Source organism: Callithrix jacchus, chromosome 6 (assembly GCF_049354715.1).
Source record: "Callithrix jacchus isolate 240 chromosome 6, calJac240_pri, whole genome shotgun sequence".
NCBI classification, from domain to species: Eukaryota; Metazoa; Chordata; class Mammalia; order Primates; family Cebidae; genus Callithrix; species Callithrix jacchus.
The window spans coordinates 28,300,222-28,318,978 of NC_133507.1; the positions used below are offsets into that span (position 1 = coordinate 28,300,222).

General features: G+C 41.5%; 1 protein-coding gene and 1 long non-coding RNA gene across 2 annotated transcripts in view; one reads left to right on the forward strand and one right to left on the reverse strand.

Moving 5' to 3' along the window:
- LOC103790802 (uncharacterized) overlaps positions 1-10,923 on the reverse strand; it is a 31,962-nt gene extending 21,039 nt beyond the window's left edge. The window contains exons 1-5 of the long non-coding RNA XR_013519295.1: positions 10,739-10,923; positions 10,415-10,529; positions 8,799-8,879; positions 5,609-7,860; positions 4,360-4,474 (exon numbers count right to left, since the gene is read on the reverse strand). This is a non-coding gene — a long non-coding RNA (uncharacterized LOC103790802). The remainder of the gene's footprint in view (positions 1-4,359; positions 4,475-5,608; positions 7,861-8,798; positions 8,880-10,414; positions 10,530-10,738) is intronic.
- A 106-nt stretch (positions 10,924-11,029) lies between these two features.
- LOC144582929 (uncharacterized) overlaps positions 11,030-18,757 on the forward strand; it is a 41,137-nt gene continuing 33,409 nt past the window's right edge. Inside the window, exons 1-2 of the mRNA XM_078375618.1 lie at positions 11,030-11,319; positions 11,401-12,420. Of these exons, the coding sequence (XP_078231744.1) occupies positions 11,030-11,319; positions 11,401-12,420 (1,310 nt within the window). The remainder of the gene's footprint in view (positions 11,320-11,400; positions 12,421-18,757) is intronic.

Genomic DNA, 18,757 nt, shown 5'->3' on the forward strand with positions numbered 1-18,757 from the left:
CACTAAATGCTAAAGAGCATCAACATAATGAAGAATCTACAACAACTATCAGGCAAAACAGCCACATAGCATCAAAATGGCAGTATCAAATTCACACATAACAATATTAACCCTAAATGTAAATGGACTAAATGCACCAATCAAAAGACACAGACTGGCAAATTGGATAAAAATCCAAAACCCATCAGTGTGCTGTATCCAGGAAACCCATCTCACATGCAAGGATACACAAAGGCTCAAAATAAAGGGATGGAGGAAGATTTACCAAGCAAATGGAGAGCAAAAAAAAAGCAGGAGTTGCAATTCTCATCTCTGATAAAATAGACTTTAAAGCAACAAAGATCAACAGAGACAAAGAAGGCCATTACATACTGGTAAAAGGATCGATACAACAAGAAGAGCTAATGATCCTAAACATATATGGACCCAATGCAGGAGCACCCAGATACATAAGGCAAGTTCTTAATGACTTACAAAAGGACTTAGACTCCCACACAATAATAGTGGGAGACTTTAACACTACACTGTCAATAGTAGACAGATCAACCAGACAGAAAATCAACAAGGATATCCAGGGCTTGAACTCAGACCTGGAGCAAGCAAACCTGATAGACATTTACAGAACTCTCCACCCCAAATCCACAGAATACACATTCTTCTCAGCACCACATCACACCTACTCTAAAATTGACCACATAATTGGAAGTAAAGCACTGCTCAACAAATGCAAAACAACTGAAATCATAACAAACAGCCTCTCAGACCATAGTGCAATCAAGTTAGAACTCAGAATTCAGAAACAGACCCAGAACCGCACAGCTTCATGGAAACTGAACAACTGGCTCTTGAATGTTGACTGGGTAAACAATGAAATGAAGGCAGAAATAAAGAAGTTCTTCGAAACCAATGAGAACGAAGACACAACATGCCAGAACCTCTGGGACACATTTAAAGCAGTCTCTAGAGGAAAGTATATAGCAATAAGTGCCCATATGAGGAGAATGGAGAAATCCAAAATTGACACCCTATCGTCAAAATTGAAAGAGCTAGAGGAGCAAGATCAAAAAAACTCAAAACCCAGCAGAAGACAAGAAATAACTAAGATCAGAGCTGAGCTGAAGGAGATTGAGACACGAATAACCCTTCAAAAAATCAATAAATCCAAGAGCTTGTGTTTTGAAAAGATCAACAAAATAGACAGACCACTAGCCAGATTGATTAAAAATAAAAGAGAGAACAACCAAATAGATGCAATAAAAAATGATAAAGGGGAAATCATCACAGATTCCACAGAAATTCAAACCATCATCAGAGAATATTACAAACAACTCTATGCGGATAAACTAGTAAACCTGGAAGACACGGATAAATTCCTGGACTCCTGTGTCCTCCCAAGCCTAAACCAGGAGGAAGCTGAAACTATGAATAGACCAATAATAAGGTCTGAAGTTGAGGCAGCAATTAAGAGCCTACCACACAAAAAAAGCCCAGGTCCAGACGGGTTCACAGCCGAATTCTACCAGACACACAAGGAGGAGCTGGTACCATTCCTTCTAAAACTATTTCAAACAATCCAAAAAGAGGGAATCCTTCCCAAATCATTTTATGAGACCAACATCATACTGATACCAAAACCCAGCAGAGACCCAACGAGAAAAGAAAACCTCAGGCCAATATCCATGATGAACATAGATGCAAAAATCTTCAATAAAATATTGGCAAGCCGATTGCAACAGCAAATCAAGAAACTTATTCATCATGATCAAGTAGGATTCATCCCGGGGATGCAAGGCTGGTTTAGCATTCGCAAGTCTATCAACGTAATTCACCACATAAACAGAACCAAAAACAAAAACCACATGATTATCTCAATTGACGCAGAGAAGGCATTTGACAAAATTCAACAGCCCTTTATGCTAAAAACCCTCAATAAACTCGGTATCGATGGAACGTATCTCAAAGTAATAAAAGGTATTTATGAAAAACCAACAGCCAATATCATACTGAATGGGCAAAAACTGGAAGCATTCCCTTTGAAATCTGGCACTAGACAAGGATGCCCTCTCTCACCACTCCTATTCAATATAGTACTGGAAGTTCTAGACAGAGCAATCAGGCAAGAAAAAGAAATAAAGGGTATTCAAATAGGAAAGGTGGATGCCAAATTGTCTCTATTTGCAGACGACATGATAGTATACCCAGAAGACCCCATTGCCTCAGCCCAAAAACTCATGAAACTGATAAGCAACTTCAGCAAAGTCTCAGGATATAAAATCAATGTGCAAAGATCACAAGCATTCATCTACACCAATAACAGACTTAAAGAAAGCCAAATCAAGAACGAACTGCCATTCACAATTGCTACAAAAAGAATAAAATACCTTGGAATACAACTCACAAGGAACGTAAGGGACCTCTTCAAGGAGAACTACAAACTATTGCTCAACGAAATCAGAGAGGACACAAACAGATGGAGAAACATTCCATGTTCATGGTTAGGAAGAATTAATATCGTGAAAATGGCTATACTGCCCAAAGCAATTTACAGAATCAACGCTATCCCCATCAAGCTACCATCGACTTTCTTCACAGAACTGGAAAAAACCACCATGAACTTCATATGGAACCAAAAGAGAGCCCGCATAGCCAAGTCAATTCTAAGCCAAAAGAACACAGTGGGGGGCATCACACTACCAGATTTCAAACTATACTACAAGGCTACAGTAATCAAAACAGCATGGTACTGGTACCAAAACAGAGATGTAGACCAATGGAACAAAACAGAGGCACCGGAGGCAACACAACATACATACAACTATACAATCTTTGATAAACCTGACAAAAACAAGCAATGGGGAAAGGATTCCATGTTTAACAAATGGTGTAGGGAAAACTGGCTAGCCATGTGCAGAAAGCAGAAACTGGACCCCTTCCTGACACCTTACACTAAAATTAACTCCAGATGGATTAAAGACTTAAACATAAGACCTGGCACCATAAAAACCCTAGAAGGAAATCTAGGCAAAACTATCCAGGACATAGGAGTAGGCAAGGACTTCATGAACAAAACACCAAAAGCATTGGCAACAAAAGCCAAAATAGACAAATGGGACCTAATGAAACTCCACAGCTTCTGCACGGCAAAAGAAACAGTCACTAGAGTGGATCGGCAACCAACAGAATGGGAAAAAATTTTCGCAGTCTACCCATCTGACAAAGGGCTGATATCCAGAATTTACAAAGAACTCAAACGGATTTACAGGACAAAAACAAATAAGCCCATTCAAAAGTGGGCGAAGGATATGAACAGATACTTTACGAAAGAAGACATATATGAGGCCAACAATCATATGAAAAAATGCTCATCGTCACTGATCATCAGAGAGATGCAAATCAAAACCACATTGAGATACCATCTCACGCCAGTTAGAATGGCGATCATTAACAAATCTGGAGACAACAGATGCTGGAGAGGATGTGGAGAAAAAGGAACACTTTTACACTGTTGGTGGGAGTGTAAATTAGTTCAACCATTGTGGAAGACAGTGTGGCGATTCCTCAAGGCCTTAGAAATAGAAATTCCATTTGACCCAGCAATCCCATTACTGGGTATATATCCAAAAGACTATAAATCGTTCACTATAAGGACACATGTACACGAATGTTCATTGCAGCACTGTTTACAATAGCAAAGACTTGGAATCAACCCAAATGCCCATTGATAATAGACTGGATTGGAAAAATGTGGCACATATACACCATGGAATATTATGTAGCAATCAGAAATGATGAGTTTGTGTCGTTTGTAGGGACATGGATGAATCTGGAGAACATCATCCTCAGCAAACTGACACAAGAACAGAAAATGAAACACCGTATATTCTCACTCATAGGCGGGTGATGAAAAATGAGAACACATGCACACAGAAAGGGGAGTACTAAACACTGGGGTCTATTGGGGGGAAAAGGGGAGGGCCAGTGGGAGGGGGCGGTGGGGAGGGATAGCCTGGGGAGAAATGCCAAATGTGGGTGAAGGGGAGAAGAAAAGCAAAGCACACTGCCATGTGTGTATCTACGCAACTGTCTTGCATGCTCTGCTCATGTACCCCAAAACCTAAAATCCAATAAAAAATTAAAAAAAAAAATTAGTTGGGTGAGGTAAAGACCGCAGAGAGTTGAGATATCACCACTGCATTACAGCCTGGGCAACTGGAGTAAGACTCTGTTTAAAAAAGTAATTGTCAAAACCAGAACAAATTTAAATTTCAGAGAGGAACTGAAGTCACAAATCAAAGCCAAATGTTTAAACATCAAATTTTTTTTCTATTATCACATTAAATGAAAACTTTAGCTTCTTACCAGATAGCAGCTAAACTGGAATGCAAATGTAAGCTATGAGGAAAGTGGAAGGGCCGGGCTGTCCAGTACTGATGGACCACGTGATGTTCCAGTCAGCTTCTGTCATCTGGCTCAACTGCTTGAAAGAAATGTAGTAAGTTTGAGTTATAATAGTTAACAACAACAAGAAACACTGGGTCACAATTAACTGGACTTACAGATCCATTCATATGTATAGTTGAAAATGGCTTTTTAAAAACAACAGCTACCTAACAACATTTACTTACATCTGATCATTTATTTTAAACCACATATATCAGCTGGGTTTTATGGCTCACGTGTGTAACTCCAGCCATTTGGGAAACCAGGATGGGATGATCACTTGAGTCTAGGAGTTCAAGACCAGCAACACATAAACACGTACTAAATTTAATTAATGTTTTTGACTAGAAAGGTAAAAAAATTGTCCCACATATAAAAAGATGTAAATAGTATATGTTAATAGTCCAATAACCATTAAGTAAATTAAAAGGGTAACCAAAGACCTTCCCAACCACTCCCAAAGCCTCAGCACTGGTGCTAAATTTTGAAGGATTAGATGTCTATCTTACATGAGTCATTTGAAAAAGCAGAAAAAGAGAAAGCCACCTAACATTTTATAAGGCTAATATAACAGTGATGCTTAAACCAGATAAAAACATGATAAATGTAATTCATCAAAGAATAAAGATGAAAAATCTTACATTAAAAAAGAGCTAACCTGCTGGGCTCAGTGGCTCACACCTGTAATCCCAGCCTGGGTTCATCTCTAACATAGTGAAACCTCATCTCTACAAAAAAATAAAATAAAATAAAATTAGCTGGGTGCAGTGGCATGCACCTGAAGTCCCAGCTTCTTAGGAGGCTGAGGTGGGGGACAGCTTGAGCCCAGGAGGTTGAGGCTGGAGTGAGCTGTGATCATGCGACTGCACTCCAGCCTGGGTGACAGATCAGGACTCTGTCTTTAAAAAAAAAGTGAATCCAAAATTGAACCCAATCTACTAATGTACTAAAAAAAACCATGGTCAAACAATTTTAGGTGAAGAATTCAATGATAATTCATTATCAGAAAGTCTATCAGTGTATTATTAGGATAAAAGAGAAAAGTTATGAGATTATCTCACAGATAAATAATAGCCTTTAATAAAATTTCAACATTCATTTATGATTAAAGACTTGTAGAAAAAAAGGAATAGAAAGATACTGTCTTAACTTGATAAAGGCTACATACCCCAAACTGATGCCAAACCACCACCACACTTAACGGAGGAGTTTCAAGTATAACCCCCATTAGGATGAGACCTAGTTGTCCGGGAAGCCGACTCCTATGAGCTGTTGCTTCTGCTATGGAGTAGAGGGCTAGGCTGTTGGGCCAGAAAAGAGATTAGATCACGACATCACAGAGAAGACACAGGCCTAAGAACTAGCAGGAGGACATAAAGCCACATTTGCAGATGACATTAAAACCATATTTGCCCATAAAAACCAGTATTTGCAGATGACACTAATCATCTATATAAGAAACCAAATGAAATCAACAGAAGTATTATGATTCATATCAGAGTTCAACAAAAAAGCTGCACATAAGAAAACCAGTATTATTTCCTCTACTTCAGGAATAAACAAAAGTATTATTCAGAAAAATAAAAACTGTAACAGATGTAGAAATTAACAAAAGAACCCTCAAGATCTTCAAAAAGAAAATTTCCAAAATCTAGTAAAAGATAAAGAGTTACAATAAATGTAGATATTAACATGTTAAGGCAATCAAACCTCCCCAAGTTAGATCTATAAATTCTCTGCAATCCCAATACAAATTCCAGCTGGATTTTTTTTTTTGAGATGCAGTTTTGCTCTTGTAGCCCAGGATGAAAATAATGGCATGATTTTGGCTCACTACATCATCTGCCTTGCCTGGTTTAAGTGATTCTCCTGCCTCAGCCTCCCAAGTAGCTGGTATTACAGGTATGCACCACCATGTACAACTAATTTTGCATATTTAGTAGACATGTAGTTTCACTCTGTTGGTCAGGCTGGTCTCAAACTCCTGACCTCAAGTGATCCACCCACCTTCATGGTGGGGTTACAGGCAGAAGCCAGGTGGGCCTTTTTTTTATTAAGTTACCATCTTGCTTCTAAAAGGTCTACAGAAGAATAAGAGTTTGCAAATAGCTAAGTCAATTTTGAGAAAGAACAAAGTGGGCTGGGTGCAGTGGTTGGCACCTGTAATCCCCACACTTTGGGAGGCAGAGGCGGGTAGATCAGTTGAGGTCAGAAATTTGAGACCAACCAGCCTGGCCAACATGGTGAAACCCCATCTTTACTAATACAAAAATTAGCTGAGTGTGGTGGTGTATGTCTGTAATCCCAGCTACTTGGGGAAGCTGAAAGGGGAGAAAAAAAAGCAAAGTGTGCTGGGCACAGTAGCTCACACCTGTAATCCCAGCACTTTGGGAGGCAGAGGCGTGTGAATTGCTTGAGTCTAGGAGTTTGAGACTACCCTGGGCAACATGGTGAAACCCTGTCTACAAAAAATATCTTGGTGGGGTGGCACTCGCCTGAGGTTCCAGCTACTTAGGAGGCTGAGGTGGGAGGACTGCTTAAGCCCAGGAGGCAAAGGTTGCAGTGAGCTAAGATTGTGCCACTGCACTCTACCCTGGGCAACAGAGTGAGACCCTGTCACCAGAAAAACAAAAGAAAGGAAAAAAGAAAGAAAAACAGAGCAAAGTGATTCTTCTGCTTCAGCCTCCCAAGCAGCTGAGAGGAAACCTGTGATCTACGTATTAAAACATAATATTATAAAGCCACAAAAATAATAGTCTGTCTGTTTCCAGGTCACACTGACACCAAGAGCACAGATTAGAAAGTCTGGAATAAATACAGCTGTCCTTCAATATCCACCAGGGATTGATTGCAGGAATGCTGCAGACACCAAAAGCTGTAGGTGATCAAGTCCCTGATAAAAAAATGGCATAGTGTTTGCATATAATCTATGCATATCCTCCCTTATAGTTTTTAATTTAATTTTTTTTGAGACAATGTCTCGCTCTATTGCTGGAGTGTAGTGGCACAGTCTTAGCAAAATCGGCCCTTCTCCAATAAAAAAATCTCAGAACTATAGGAAAAAAATTACAAAATTACACTCTGCATGCATTAGTTCAACATTGATTATATAGTACTACTACTTAAGCATCACATAGAAAAGATTACTAATAGTTTTAAAAATTGGTTTTATAAAGATGATACCGCTTAGTTGTTACCTTGATCGTATTGAACTGATCTCAAGCTTGCCTTTTCTTCTGGGGAATTTGTCTATTAGAAAATGCCAGCACCTCACAATACACAGTACCTTTCCAACTGATACAAGAACCCAGTTTTCTGTTTTGATCTTGTTCTTCTAATGGTGTCCTGTCTCCCTGAATTCCAGAGTCCTCTCTGCTTAATGGCTGTTGATCATTTCCCTCATCACTTTCTCCAGACCAACTGTGATTTAAAAAAAATACACTTTAGCCTTACAAAGTATAACACTTAAAGCTGTTTATATTAAAAGACCAATAAGACTTTGAAGAAAAGCAAAAATTCTGAGGCAACATGGAACAAAAAAACTAAAACCAAATGAATTTTTCTAAATTTCTTGGAAGTGCCTATTATAGAAATGGAAATATAATTATTACTTTTTCTTTTTTTCTGTAACATTGAAATAATAAGGAATGGAATTATTTTTGGTGGCAAGTCTCAAGATCACAGGTCCTTAAGAGATACTCATATTCAACCCTTTTATCTTTTTTCTTTTTTGGAGACAGTCTCTCACTTTGTCACCCAGGTGACAAAGTGCAATGGCATGATCTCAGCTCACTGCAACCTCGACCTTCAAGATATTCATGTGTCTGAGCCTCCCGAGTAGATGTGATTACAGCCATGTGCTACCATGCCCAGCTAATTTTTTGTATTTTTACTAGATGGGGTTTCTCACTATATTGCCCAGGCTTCTCTTGAACTTCTGGCCTCAAGTGATCTACCTGCCTTGGTCTCCCAAAGTGCTGGGATTACAGGTGTGAGCCAGTGTGCCCAGTGTGACCAAACAGGGTCTTTCTTTAAAATGTATTTTTTAAAAATAGACATAAGATCTTGCTCTGTTGCCTAGGCTGGTCTCAAACTCCTAAGCTCAAGCAATCCTCTCTCCTCAGTCTCTCAAAGTGCTGAGATTACAGGTGCAAGCCACCATGCCCACCCCCTTGTAACTTCTTAATTCTAGTGATTTGGCGCAAAATCCTAACTAGACTTCCATGATAAATGACTCTAGATTAGTTAAGAGTGTTCCTGTTTTAGCTTAGTTGACCTAGGGTGGAAAGACACATTAAAATCATCTCTATTACCTGGTGTGTATTTAAACTTTTAATAGCAAAACTACTGTCACTTACAGGTGTGTCCATGTCTGGACCAATGTCCATTTCTTCACCTTCCATCAAGTTATTTTCCCAAGTCGAAATCATCTGTCTTTTCTAAAATGTGACAGAAGAACTTCATCAGCTTTATTAGATCTATCTTTGAAAAGAAATCTCAAAACTAAAGGAAAAAAGACTAACAAGACTCAAAATAAAATACAATCAGATAAACATCTAAAAATATTGAAACATTTATTAAATTGATATTCTGAAACATTTAACATATTAATTAACTCTTTCTCAAAAGTGAGTGTTCTCTTTCTCCTATGGTTTACTGCCTTCATTCCTAATGGAAGGAGATGCTACTTTTCAGTTAGAGATTAGTACAATTTTTTTCCTAATCCAAATTAACAAATATCTGAATTATAGAAATCCCTTTCATATCCTATACTGTGATTAACTTTTGTCTTTTTCTTAAAGACAGAGGCTATAACTTACTCATTTTTGAATTTCTAGGGCCTAGAATTCTAAATGGCCACAATTTTTAAACACGAAAACATGAACTATTCATTTTTCTGATGGTTTAAAGCGTCATAACATTAGAGCACAGCCTATGCAACTAATGTATATGTACATAGCATGGGCTATGCAAAAAACGTTTTGCCTTTTTTATTATCACAGCCAGCAATCTGTACTTAAAAGAAATAAAATTTCACTACTGAAAACCGCATCTGATTCTATTCCAGTAAATGGCTTAATGGAACACCACTTTACCTATAATTTAGGTACAGGTAATGTAGTGTTAAAGTAAACAGTAACCTCTACTGTCTCTCCCAGCTCTAAAATGAACATCTGCCTACTGTCATTTAGAAACATTAATAGAAAAATAACTTGGGATTCAGCTTTTAAGTTTCTGTATTGTATAACCTATTTCACACATTGTATATTATACGTTACAGTTAAGAATTCGGTTTATTATTTCGGAAACTTGGCATGTTTTAAAAGAATCTGCAAGCCCTGTATTTCTATTATAAACTAACTAAGTAGACACTTTATGGGCTATGATCATTAAGGTAACCCGGATTACAGGTTTTGAAAACCTGATCATTACTCAAGAAGATTTTTACTGAAACTAAACAGGTAGAACATTAACATTCTTTTACTAATAACTTCATTATTAATAATGAACTAAAGCATTGTTTAATTTACATCTCCCATAAAGAAAAATAGGAGATCTCACTCCACCTAAATATCTAAACTCTCTAAGTCTTTAAAAATTAGTTACAAGAGGCCGGATATGGTGCTCACGTTTGTAATCCCAGCACTTTGGGAGGCCAAGAGGAGCAGATCATGAGGTCAAGAGATTGAGACCATCCTGGCTAACATGGTAAAATCCCATGTCTACTAAAAAATACACATACACACACACACACACACACACACACACACACACAAATTAACCAAGTGTGGTGGCACACGCCTTGGGGAGGCTGAGGCAGGAGAATCGCTTGAACCTAGGAGGCAAAGGTTGCAGTGAGCCATCATCATGCCACTGCACTCCAGCCTGGGCGACAGAGCGAGATTTCATCTCAAAAACAAAACAAAACCCAATCAACCAAACAAGAAATTAGTTACAAGAGAAACCTCATTACCAATTGTATTAGGTGACTTGCCATGCTACCTGCCAGGAGCTGTGCAGGGATGCAGCATTCTAGCTGGAGTGGAAGCAGAGGAGACAGTAATGACAGGTTCAATCACTGTGCTGACCTGCGTTTTGGAAAAAGAAAAACAGAGAGGGAAATTGTACTGGTTGACCAAGGAGCAGGAAGCAGTGAGAATACAATCTCTTAACTTAAAAAAAAAAAATTAGAGATGGAGTGGCTACGTCGCCCAGGCTGGCCTTGAGTACCACCTGGGCCTCCCAGAGCCCTGGGGTTGCAGGCGTGCCCCGGTAAAGAACCCAGTCCCACACTTACCCCAAAACTATCAGGAAAGCCTGGTCAGCGTCCAGTGGGCGGCGACAGGACCTGCAAGGGTTCCCCGAGGCCTTGTCCGTTTCGGCCCCGAGCCCCGCCCTACCAAGTCCTGTTCCGGGGAACCTTCGCCCCACTGCGCGACCCCCAATGCCACCCCACGCCACTCGACCCACTCTGCGACCCCCGCGGCACGACGGCACCGCGAGCCCCTCGTCCCGAGCCACAACTGCCCCACGACCTCCCGCCTGGAGCCACGACGCCCCACGCCGCGAACCCCTGCACAGCGACCCCATGCTGCGCCACGCTGCCCTGCCCTGCGCCGCGACCCACAACCCCGCCCCGCACCGCGACTGCCCCGCGACCCCCGTCCCGCGAACACCTGCGCCGCGCCGCCCTGCCCCGCGACCCCCCCGCCCTGTGCCACGATCGCCCCGCCACCCCCTGCCCGAAGCCGCCATGCCCCATGCCGCGAACCCCTCCACCGTGACCCCACGCCACGCCGCCCAGCCCCATGACCCCCGTAGCCCCGCCCCACGCCGCAACTGCCCCGCGACCCCTTCGTTCCGTGCCGCGACCGCCCCGTGAACCCCCGCCCGGAGCCGCGACGCCCCACGCCACGAACCCCTGCACCGCGATCCGACGCCGCGCTGCCCAACCCCGAGCCGCGACCCACAATCCCGCCCCGCGCCGTCCCGCTCTCCCTGCGACCCCCCGCCCGGAGCCGCGACGCCTCGCGCCGCGAACCCCTGCACCACCCCGCCTCGCGAACGCCCTGCCCGAGCCTCCCACCTCGCCCTGCGTCGCGATCGCCCAGCGCCGCCGCGCCCCCCCCTCCGTCGAGACCGCCCCACGCCGCCCAGCCCCTCGCCGCGACGCCCGGCCCCGCGCCGCGACCGCACCGCGATCCCCTGCCCGGAGCCGCGACGCCCCACGCCACGAACCCCTGCACCGCGACCCCACGCCACGCCGCGCCGCGCCGCGACACCCCGCCCAGAGCCACGACGCCCCGCCCCGCGAGCCGCCCGAAGTCGCGACACCCCGCCCCGCGCCGCGATAGCCCCGCGACCCCCTGCCCCGAGCCGCGACGCCCCTTGCCGCGAACCCCTGCACCGCGACCCCACGCCACGCCACGCCGCCCCGCCCTGCGCCGCGACCCCTGCAACCCTGCCCCGCCCCGCGCTGCGACTGCCCCGTGACCGCCTACCCCGCACTGCGACCGCCCATCGACCCCCCCGTCCGGAGTCGCAATGCCCCACGCCGCGAACCCCTGCACCGCGACCCCACGCCCAGCCCCACCGCGTCGTGCTCCACACCTTAAGTTGGACGAGGCGAAGTTTAGGGCGAGCTGGAAGTTGGGGTCTGTGTCCTCCTGGAGGCCCGCAACACTCCAGACGAGATCCGGCAAGTCGCGCTCCTCCTGCGTGTCCACCTGGCTCCAAGGCTGCCCATGCCGCACGCCATGCTCTGCGCTCCTGGAGCGCGCCTGGCGGCTGTTTGCGCGAGAGTTCGCGCTCCCGCGACAGTCACTTTCTGAGCTGGCGGTTTTCTCCCCATAGTTCGAGCTCTCGTGCAGGGCAACTGGTAAACTGGCAGTTCTTTTCAGGACAGTTCAACCTTCCGCTGTGCCCGGTACTGCCTGGCGCTGTCCCTTGGCGGGGACTGGAGTGTGCATTTGCTGGTCGGTAAGTACCTTTCCCAGGGCGCGGTTTAGGGGTGCGGGGACCTGGAGTCCGGTTTAGGGGTGGGGCGACCTGGAGCCCGGGGCGGGAGCTGGGGACGCTGGGGCCAGGGCGATCCCGGAGGCTGCGCTGCCAGGGGGCTCAGTCCCGGCCTGCCGCCCTGGCCGGCCCACGTTCAGAGGACTACCTGGACCCCACGGAGGCCGCAGGGCAGACGCGGGCACGAAGGTTTCCTCACCTGGGTCTACGGCGGCTTGCGGGTCCTGGAACGGCCCAGGAGCGTCCTTGGCTGAGTGAGTCAGTCGGGCGGGCAGGGAATGCGCCAGGAAACGCTCGGCCTCCTCTACTTCCTCCCCGGGTGGGGGCTCTCCCGGCTTGGCCTCTTCCTCCCAGCGCTCCTCCGTCCCGGCTGCTGCCCCACCCCACCCCGGCCTCTGTGGCTCCCTCGTCCAGAGGGGCTTACCCCCGGGTAGCCCGCCGCCACCACCGCCGCCATTTCAATCTACAAAACAGACCCCAATTAGCTGGGCATGGTGGGGCGTGCCTGTAGTCCCAGCTACTCAGGAGGCTGAGGCAGGAGAATTGCCTGAACCGAGGAGGCGGAGGTTGCGGTGAGCCGAGATCGTGCCATTGCACTCCAGCCTGGGTAACAAGAGCGAAACTCCGTCTCAAAAATAAATAAATAAAAAATATATTTTTATAAATTTTAAAAATGTATTCCTTTTTGAAAACCGTAGTTGTATTATAACAGAAAATGGGCTCCAAACCATAAGATGCCTATGATCTAATATTTGTCTTTAACGTTTACGCTGGATTTGTTCTTTTTTTTTTCATGTTATTGAGTATATAAAAGCTTACATTAATAGGTTTTTTCTAACAAATTGAAATTTTATTTCGTACTGACCTTTATTACTGCTGATGATGCTTTTGGTTTTCCTTGAAATCAGTTTTCCTAAAAGTGCTAATAGCCTATTCTGTTTGTTCTATGAGGATATTTTTTTCTCTTTTTTTTTGTTGATGGCTTTTATTGTTCTTATGCTCAATTGTAACTATTTTAAAACACATGACCACTTATACTTGTGAACAGGTAACTTTAGTCTGTTTGCATGCATTATGTTATTTTAAAACTTGAACTTATTTATTTATGGAAATTGCATCTTGCTCTGTTGTTCAGTCTGCAGTGGGGTGGTGTGCAAATTCTGCAACCTCACTGCAAACTCTGCCAGCTCACTGCAAATTTTGCCACCTAGGCTCAAGTGATCTCAGCCTGCCGAGTAACTGGGATTAGAAGCATGCACCACCACACCCAGCTAATTTTTTTGTATTTCAGAGTTTCACCATGTTTCCCAGGCAGAATTCTAACTCCTCCTGAGCTCAAAGGATCTGCCCTCCTCCCAGTGCTGGGATTACAGACATAAGCCATCATACTTGCCCACACTTATTTTAATTTTATTATTTATGTGTCTTTTCTGCTTGAGATACATAAGACTTAAACTAAGAAGTCATGATTGTAAGAATTTGAAATTCTTCCAGTCATTATTTTAAAAATACTGCCAGTTCCTATCTTCTTTTAAAATTCTGATCAGATGTGTAGGCTTTGTCACTCTTTTCTTAACTGCCCAATAGTTGCCACCTTATAGTTTCTACTTTTTTTCTCTTTGCTACATTGTTTTCTTGTAATTTTATAAATTTTTTTTCCTTTAAGTACCTTTTAACTAATCGAGTCAGTGATATATATATATGTAGAATATATATGTGTGTGTATGTGTGTGTATATATATATATATATATATATATATAATTTTTCCCTTCCTCCCTTTCCCAATCAATTTCCTTATCATAATATTTGCTTATTATATGACTTGCCTATTATGTCTGTATTGCCATAGACTTGGGATAAAGGCTGTTTGCCCTTAAGGGTATTGTGTGTGTGTCTTTTTTTCTCCCCTTGCATGTTTTACACAGAGAACAACACACATATTAGAAAACTTGCTTCCTAGATTAGACATAGACTTTGAGCCACAGAGGAATCTAGATGACAGCATAGACTCTTGGGATTAACATCTGAACAGACAAACTTGGATCCTAACACTTAACGTTTATATCTCACCAGCCATGACCTGGTATATGAGATTCACCAGAGTTGCAACTCTTAACAATGTGTTCCTTCCTGTTTCCCGATGAGGGCCCTTTCATTTCCTGCTCCTAACACTTACACACACATTTGTGATGGTGAGGGAGTATGAGGCTGCCTTGGTGGGTTTACAGATGACTTGCTTAGATGGTCCTGCTCTGGGCTCTCCTGTTTTACTTCTGGTTGCCTCTTGCCCAGTAGCTTAAAACACTGGGGGGAAAATTGAGAATGGAGACAATTTCTGCATCTTTAGAAAAGATTTAGAAACTGAGACAACTTCTGCATCTTTAGAAAAGTTGGTATACAGCAGAACATCTTTCTATCTTGAGAGATTCTGGCCAACTGACTGCGATAGGGGACTGTCTTTAGAACTTGAGTTTTTGGTTACTAGAGTCCTTAGTTCTGTTAGGGTCTTTCACCAAAGAAATGAGGTCACTTCTTGAAGGTTTTATTCTTCTTTCAGTAAGACCTATGCAAAGACTTTTCTGCACTGCTGACTGCTTTCCTTTCTCTCTCAGGTTATATTAGTAGCTTTGCATACTTATGCAAACACAGCACCCATGCATGAGTTCTTGAAAAAACTGAATGTAGCCAGAGTCACAAGTTTGATAAAGTCTTTGTTTTTAATATATTAATTATGTGATCCCAGATCTGTCATTGTGCCTCTCAGAGACTCCACAGTCTCACAATCTGCACAATGGGGATTATGCTATCATCCAGCTCCAAGGGATCTCATGATACATGTACAAAACAATATTAATGACTCGGGTTGATATTAAACATAGCTAATGCTAAATGTAGAGAAAGAAACTACTAGGGATGGGACATAACATAAACACCTCTCAAACATGTCTGAATTTTATCACTTCAGTCTTGAGAAAGTCATTTCCCCTCTCGATATCATTTTTCAAAATCCATCATGAAGTCGTTGAAATTGAAAAACAAAATTTAGATATTTTTACACTTGTCTCACCTTGGCACACGTAGTGAGCAGCCTTTATGATGACTCATAATTTTTATTTCCCAGTATACATACCATGTGAAAAAAGTAAGTGGTTAGTGACTCACTGCTTATCAGTAGAATACACTTGAAAGTAGGGAATATCACTTCCAATATTTAATTATAAAAAGACTGTCACTAGGCTCTTATTTTATCTATCTTGTGTTCTTCTTTTCTTATTTCCTTCCTTTCTCTCTTTTGTAGTATACTTTGCTCTGGAGAAGCAAGCTTCAGTGTTTTGGGCTTTCCTGTTTATAGGCTTGTGTAGCAAAGAATGGAGGGAGTGCCCTGACCAACAGACAAAAAGAAACCCAGGCATCAATCCAAACAATAATGCCACAGCTAACCAGAATGAGCTCAGAAGTGCATCTTCCCCAGTCAAACATATGTTAAGACACAGCCTCAGTCCCACGAGGACCTTGTGGTAGACCCATTCAACTAATCTGTGTCAGAATTTGTGGCCTACAGAAAATATGACATAATACATGTTTGAAATTTTAAGCCACTACACATTGAGCTAATGAGTAGAATTATTTTTTCTAATTTTATTTACAGATTGCATATAGCTAGTGTACAAAAGTGAAATTTAATATTGGCATTTATCTTGTATCTTGTGATTTGCTGAACTCATTTATATAAGTTTCAGTTGATTTTAATAAATTCTTTAGAAATTCTTAGATATAAGTCGATGTCATTTACAATAAAAAAGTTTCTTTTATAAATTTTGAGTTGTTTTGTTTTTATTATATAATTTATCTGACTAACACCTTTAGTTCAAATTTAGTAGAGTTGCAAAAGTAGACATGTTTATCTAGTTCTCAGACTTTGAGGAAAAGTGGCCAGTCTTTAATCATCAAGTGTAATATTAGTGGGAGATTTTTATAAATCCTTTTTGCAGTTCTAGTAAGTTTCTTATTCCTAGCATGTTAAGGGTTTTATAATGAATCAGTGTTGTGCATACCACAAGTTCTTCCTGTGTCTGTCAAAAGGATCATTTTATGGTCTTCTGTTTATTAATATTGTGTATTAAATTATTGGTTTTTAGATATTAAGCCATTGCATTTGTAAAAAATTCTACTTGGCCATGGTGTATAATTATAATAATTATCTATTTTACTTTAGATTCTGGGGCACATGTACATGTCATACAGGGTCGTTGCATAGGTGCATACTATATCCAGCATTTCTCCCCATGTTTTCCATCCCTACCCTTCCCAACCCCCACTGTCCCTCCCCTACCACCCCACTCCACTGCCACAGTGTGTGATGCTCCTTTCCCTGAGTCCACATGTTCTCATTGTTCATCACCCATCTATGAGTGAGAACATGCAGTGTTTGATTTTCTGTTCTTGTGTCAGTTTGCGGAGAATGATGGTTTCCAGATTAATCCAAGTCCCTATGAAGGACACGATCTATCGTTTTTTATGGCTGCATAGTATTCCATTGTGTATACATGCCACATTTTCTTTGTCAATCATATTTCAAACCTCAGCATCACACAACACATCCATGCAACAAACCTGCATGTGTACTTCCCGAATCAAAAATAAAGTTGAACTTATAAGAAAAAAGAGAAAAAAATTAGACTAAAATAGAAGACTCCATTATTTATAATTCTATTTAAATAAAATTTAAAAACATACAAGACTAATTCATAAGTTAGAATATTTGTTACCATAGGGGAAGAACGGGCAATAATTTGAGAGGAAAATACAGGGGCCTCATGAGGGTTTGTAACGTTATTTCTTGTGAGTACTTGTTACTGGGCGTGTTTCTGTAAGATAATTTATTACTATATAGAGGTTGAGTATTCCTTCCTGAAATGCTTGGAACTAAAAGAGTTTTGAGTTTCAGATTTTTATTTTGAATTTTGGAATATTTTTATATACACAATAAAATATGTTATGAATAAGACTGAAATTTAAATACAAAATTTATTTATGTTTTATATACACCTTGTACACATAGCCTGAAGGCAACTTTGTAAAATAATATAACTTTTTCATGAAGCAAAATTTGTGTACACGAAACCCTGGGAAAGCAAAGATATTACTATTTTAACCGCCCATTTAGACCATCTCTTTTGATTTCATCTTTACATCATCATCATCCCTAACTCTGAATTCACAGGCCAGTAATAAATAGTCATTTTTCACACTTATTTACACATATGAAATTAACAATAAAAGGTATGACATAGCATTAATACAGTGAGAAAATAATGTGTTCATGGTAACTAAGCGGTGCAGGAGAATTACCAGAATACCCTAAATCAGTTGTTAAACAACAGCAACCACAAACAATGGCAGGATTTCAGCCTTCATGTATAATACGAAAATACTGTATTTTAATTAAATGTTACTGTACACTACATTTTTTTTAGGTAAAAAACATCAGAAGCAGTTAAGGGACCCAGAGGTGCGACCTCTAAAAATGAAGCGGCATTCTACTTGGTGGCTATTTTCAACCTTTCCCCCAGAGTTATTTGCCTTATGAGATTTGCCTGAAAGTTTCTCCCAGGTTTTGTAAACTGACATGATTTCTTTTCTGTTATGAACATAGTCACTCTAGTTTTCTAAGAGGCCAATCACACATTTTCATCACACATTTTCACCAGGTCAGCTATAGGCACTTTTTCTGCAGTGTTAACAACACCATCTTCATCTTCACTATTAACTACGATATTTATTCAGAATCATTTTGTTTTATTCACCATCACTTAATGAATAAACAACTGAAGCATTATTATCAATGTTGAAAACTTCTTCAATATCCACTTTTTCTAATTCAGTGATGGATATTGAAGGTATAATTCTTGCACACGTAAAATGGGTTTGGGTAAGTAGAAAAATATCCTTCCCCCAAGAAAAAATACTCAAATTATAATTCCCACATACTGGGAATACATTAAAATTTGTTGCAAAGAAAAAAATACAGTTGTAGATAAAATCAAAATTGCTAATACACTGCTCAAAAAAGTATACAAGTGTCAAAAATCATTAAAAAATATAAAGAATAAATTGTATCAAAGTGACAGATTCTGAGAAAAACTACCCTGGATATTTTTAATAATTGTTTTAATGACTTTTTTCCCATTGCATAAATACAGTCAATTTAATTTACAAATACCATTTTATTTAATATTCCTGTCACTGTTTTGGTTACTAAATATAAAGTGAGAAACCACAGAATCAGGATTTTGATTT